This window comes from Hyposmocoma kahamanoa, unplaced genomic scaffold (assembly GCF_003589595.1).
Source record: "Hyposmocoma kahamanoa isolate Upper Pololo Valley unplaced genomic scaffold, ASM358959v1 81, whole genome shotgun sequence".
Classification (NCBI taxonomy): Eukaryota; Metazoa; Arthropoda; class Insecta; order Lepidoptera; family Cosmopterigidae; genus Hyposmocoma; species Hyposmocoma kahamanoa.
Genome location: NW_020654080.1, coordinates 4,921,876 through 4,927,516, shown reverse-complemented (window position 1 = coordinate 4,927,516; position 5,641 = coordinate 4,921,876). Strand labels below are relative to the sequence as shown.

At 36.7% G+C, this 5,641-nt stretch overlaps 1 protein-coding gene across 2 annotated transcripts; it reads right to left on the bottom strand.

Moving 5' to 3' along the window:
- Positions 1 to 1,045: 1,045 nt before the first annotated feature.
- LOC113234144 (piggyBac transposable element-derived protein 4-like) lies at positions 1,046 to 4,365 on the bottom strand. Of its 2 annotated transcripts, XM_026469413.1 has the most exons (5): positions 4,316 to 4,365; positions 4,146 to 4,215; positions 3,757 to 3,882; positions 2,802 to 3,683; positions 2,485 to 2,571 (listed from the first exon to the last, which is right to left on the bottom strand). In XM_026469413.1, exons 2-5 carry the CDS (start codon positions 4,201 to 4,203, stop codon positions 2,561 to 2,563), a joined length of 1,077 nt encoding a protein of 358 aa, XP_026325198.1. In that variant the 5' UTR covers positions 4,204 to 4,215; positions 4,316 to 4,365; the 3' UTR covers positions 2,485 to 2,560. The 2 variants fall into 2 exon arrangements, with proteins under 2 accessions (XP_026325197.1, XP_026325198.1); XM_026469412.1 differs by having other exon boundaries at positions 1,046 to 3,683.
- Between the last annotated feature and the right edge of the window lie 1,276 nt (positions 4,366 to 5,641).

The following is a 5,641-nucleotide window of genomic DNA, read 5'->3' as shown; positions in this document are numbered from 1 at the left end:
TATGTGGTGTACCAAAATCTGATGGCACTTCATTGACCTACCAACATAAGGACGTCGGTTCTAATACAAAAACCACGAAAAAAATGTCCGAAGTTAACTTATACGAACGTAGTGACACGTAACGAAATATAAAAAAACTAAAACATTTAATTTAAATTGTGACGTCATTGCAGTACTGCCTAATTTTGCTTGCAACAATTTAAGGGCCCAAAAACACCATATTCAGCTTCTACTGGAAATTTAACAAAATGCACCATATATAGCTTCGAAAATTACTTGAACACAAGAGTAATGGAGTAGCCTTTATCGTAAATATTAATTTATTTTTATCTATATTATTATGTCGAATTTTGTACAAATTCACTTAAAGAAATAATAAAGAGTTGGGCAGATACATACATACAAATATTACTACAAATGTGAAAATACGCGTGTACTACAAGAAATGTACCGATATTCCAACTAAACGTAAACTCTAATATCCGTATTTCCGAAAACCGATTTATAATAAAACCGTTACGCTTTCGTGTAATTTTAATGCTTTTCACAAAGACAAAATTAGTTATTATTTTGTAATCTTCCTAAAAAAATACATTTCACATTATGAAAATTCGAACTAACGTTATTTCGGGCAAATGTATTTTCTGACATCTAATAGGTAATCCAAGCCGTACTCGTAAAATGAGTAGAAAAAGATTTTGTTAGTTATTGCTAACGTTTAATTAAAAATCATTTTAAAAATAAGATTAAAATCAAAGCGACTCTAGTTTCTTTGTTCTAAATGTTTCAATCGCTTGTGTTTCGAACAATTGAAAATGACCAAGAAGTTTATACATAAACTTCTTGAAATTGACACAATGGGTCTCTTTCCATCTTTTGCGCATGCAATTTGTAGACAAAGGACAGTTAGCTATTTCATTATTTTGTGTGCTTTTGTAATTTATATTTACGATTCATTTATATATAAATTATATACTATAAAACTGTACAAAATAACATTTTTAAATGAGAAGTATATAACACAATATATTTGTTTTTATTTTAAGCGCGAACCCAATGTCCATTTCTTGGTAGGCCAATGTGGCTTAGACCACTTAGACAATTTTAAATTTATAGTGGGCAACATCAGTATAATAGGAAAAAATGCACTAGATACTTCATATATCTTAACTGGCCAGAATTGATTTATCCTCGTACACGTTTTAAGATCTGTATGAATTTGTGTGAGAAAGTTAAGTCATTTCTGACACATTTTAAAATTAAATAAAAATATATTTGTTTACGTTTGCAGTTTGAAGTAACTCGCATTTACGCTATTATCTGTTTTTTACTACTCTGTAGTCTACACACTGTAGTCTTGCCGATCAGTACCAGCAAAAATTACATTGGTACTATATATATTGATTTGGCATCGTTAAAATTTCAAAGATCAAGGTTATTTGCTCCTACTAATCGGCAAGATTAGAGACATGGTTCTAAATCGAGAAATGTGACTTTAATGTACCTAATTCATCGCTGATTTTGCTATATAAATTATATTACATTATTGCAACGATTTTTGCTTGAGATTGATAAATCGTTATTTTAAAGTGAATAAAGTTTAGCAGACAGCTATTTGACACAAGTAATATTTTGAATTGACATGTGACAAGTTAACATTGTCAGGTGAAAGTCGTTCGATTTTTATATTTAACGCCATGAGATTCTGGTACACCCTTAGAGGATGGAAAAAAATTAGTTTCCATAGTCTAAGGGTATACCTATACATACATTACGTAATTATAGTTAGGCGCAAGCCAGCACCACTAGCCTGACAAACAATGTGTTGATAGCCGGCGTTAATTTGATGATTCAGACTTGGAGAACTTTTTGATTAATATGATGACAAAAATATTTCTTGGGGATACATTTTAAATCACATTAAATACATACATACATACTTTAAAAAAATACCATACCCAATTATACTCAGCAAGCTACAGTGTGGTAATATTTAAAACAAAACTCCAAACACAGTGGTACCTTACACTGTTCGCACCTATAAATGGTGCGCGTGTAGGTCCCATTGGACCGACACAACACACACATTGTGTCCTTGGATCTCCCCTTCATTATGTAGTGATTGTTTGCCAACCTGGGCCGCTTTGCCATGTCAGATAAACTTTTTACTTCTTTTCCGGGAGGTTGGGGAGGCCGAAATGCGGTGATTAGCGCCTCAGCCAAATTATTTCGGAAAGCTGTTTGTCTCATCTTGGTTTTACTGCAATTGAATAAAATTAGGGAATTCAAAATAGACACATTCAAGAGTCTCCGAAACATTTTTTTATACCATACCTGATTTTTAATCCGATCAATAGGGTATGCTGACAAACATTGATCGTTTTTGTCGACACCCCCCATGAGCGAATTATAATCAAGCACGGCTCGTGGCTTGAGGCGCCAAACACCGTATTTTTCTAAGGCGGCGACCTCCACAGGATGGTAGGTGGAGATTACACAAACTAAATTAGCACCCCGCCACAAGAACACCGAGAGATCGTGCGTGTTTCTGTATACGATTTCACCCAGTCTCAAGTCGGATTCGGTAAAGGACTTTAAAGATTCAGGTACAAATTCACGTGAAACGCGAAGTGTACCCAGTACATCAGTCTTTTTGTCCTTGAGACACCGCGCTAGTAATGGTGAGTTATAATAATTATCCATTACTAACGTGTGTCCCTTTCCTAAGAGAGGGCGAGCAAGATCGTAAACAACCTTGGCTGTTGCTTCATCCGGTTGCACATTGTCCGTTGAGTCTGTCTGTCTGTTAGCAGCCTGTTTACCAGCATATACGAAACATTCCCACAGGTAACCGGTCGATGATTCACATAACTCAAAAGATTTTATGCCTTTACCGGCTTTATTTGAAATTTTTTGAGCAAACGAAAGCCGACCGGACACCAACAAACTTTCAGCTACGGCAATGGATTGCGATGGCATATACAGGCTGCTAAACTTTTGTCTCAAACTGTCCACAATTGGTTGTATTTTATATAGTGTTCGTTGTTGTGGCGTCATGTCACTTGGTTCATTGGTCAGGTCAGTAAAGTGCAAAAATCTTTTAATTAGAAAGAACCTATTAGAAGACATCAAGGACGCAAGACCTGGCATGGCCAAGGTCCCTGTTGTCTTAAAATAGTCTTGTTCTACAGGTCTCGTACTTAGACTATGAAATATTAAAATAGCAAAAAAAGTCAACATTTCGTTCGCGTCAGTTGGAGTCCAGGTCTTGTACCGTGAGTAAGTCTTAAAGCAGAATTTTTCTTTGTCTAAAATCTGTTGTGCGTACTGGTTAGTCTCGCGTACAATTAAGTCAATGATGGGCGGGTCCCAGATTGAAAGAAAAGCCTTAAAAGGCGTATCTATGAGGCTTATGGAACACGTAGGTCCCGGTGTCCCTGTAAATACTTCCCTAACCCCCCGAAATATTTCCGGCTCTTTGCGCCAATCGAAATTCAAAAACTCTGGTGACGCAATACCACGTAGTGCTTTATCATCGCCAGAATCGGCGCGTTGTAGGTCGGCTGCGACTGTCGGTATCATGTTGATAGGCAATAACGTGGGGCTCGGGCAAATATCTCGTCGACTTGCATTCACTTGAGATTCGATTTCCCCTTCGCTTTCGTCGAGCTCTGAGTCAGATTCTAGAAGAAAAATGCCGACATAAGTGCTTCATTAGTATTCCCAATACTCTATGAAATAATCATTTATACGAACTATGTCCTTTCATGGGGTTGCCGTCTGAAGGGAGGAAGATCACAAAAGGCGACAAAGGCCTTTGTTCTTCCTCGACAGGCTGTTCTTGCTTCGGTACTCTGGCCAGCCTTTTCGGAGGTCGTACGACTAAAAAATTGGTAAATAATTATAAACTACATATAAAAACTACATTAATTTTAATATACTATATAACCTTCGATCTTATTAAGTGTCTTACCGATATTTTTAGCCTTTCTCTTTGTTGGATGTAATGAAACCTAATTTAAGACTACCTACGTGTATGTAAAGTTAGGTAAAAAAAAAAGAAGTACTATGACTTCTATCAAATTCAAAATGTGGAATCAAAAATAAATGTTTCTAAATTCTGAATAAAATATTAATAAAATTACTTCTCGGACGTGAGCGTTTTCTTTCACTCTTCCTTACTACGGGAGATGGCGTAGACATTATCTATGGTATCTGAAATAAAATTAACATAGGTAAAATAAACTACTATTAGTTGGTTGGTAAAGGTACTACCCTATACTAACTACTTCGAGTCTATTTTAAGTAACCTTACCAGTTTCTTGATAGCCTCTTCACTAAATTGAGGTAGTGCCTCTAAGGCTTCTGCAACAAAATAAAGACGAATATCACAAGTCTGTAATTATAATGATCAGATTACATATAACTACTGGAAAATACGAGAGCTGTTGCCAAAATAGTTACGATGCAGAATGAATATAATCTCTTTTTCCCTGAAACTATCTTGATTTAACGGCTAATTTCTATACAAATCTACTTGGTGAAAATCAATGACCACATAAGTGTAGTTCTTTTTTTTTAATATTTTAAAAAATTATCTGTCACTCTTGTTTGCAACAATGGACGTCTCGCGGGAAGCTTTTCTTGGTATAATTTTCTATGATTATAAACTAGGGTTAACCTTCAAGGAATCTCACGACAATGTACAAGCTGCTTTTGGGGAGTGTGCTCCTGCGTTAGCAATAGTTACTTATTGGTTTCGATCATTTAAACGTGGTCGAAAGAACGTAAACGATGACGTCGGACCCGGCTGACCACCAACTACAATAACTCATGAAAACGCCATCAGGGTAAAGTGGCTATTACGGGAGAGTAAACACATTAGACATCGGGAGATTCAGGCTGAACAGAAGATTGGATCACAGGCAGTTTCCACCTTCCTGCATGAAAAGCTTAAAGTTAGGAAGGTTGCTTCACGATGGATTCCTCGTTCTTTCACCGAAGAGCAAAAATCCATCGTGTTGATTGGTGCAAATTTATGCTGAAAAATTCGAAGAAGGAACTTCGCAAAACGTATCCTACACCCTTAGAACTGACGAATTTTAGATCTATAGCTACGATTCTCTCACGAAGTAGCAATCCACGCAATTGATGTTTGAAGAGGACGAGTTGCTCACAAAAGTTGTTCGCGGTCGAAGCGATAATAAAAAATGATAGCGGCTTTTTTCGACACAGATGACCAGTAGCAATAATTCCGTTATAAGCTACAGTTACTAGTGAATGGTATAGCGAAATTTGTCTACCTCAAGCTTTCAGGGACTTAAATAGCGAGCACCTAAGGAGTGGCGCCCCTTTGCATTCTTTTTTACCAAAATAACGCGTCTCACACGAGTTGCTAGAGCCATCGACTATTTGCCATTTCGGGGTTAGAAATGTTACCACATTCTCCGTACAGCCCAGATTTAGCTCCACGTGATAATTTTTTATTTTGCACAATAAAAAAATGCTTCGTGGGCGAAAATTTAACACCATTGTGCGCGTGTACGTTGCATGTGTAACTTCATGCTAGGTATAAGAGGGAATGCGTGTGGAAGCATTTGAGTGTGTTACTTGCGTCCATGCTAGTTGTGTACACTATACT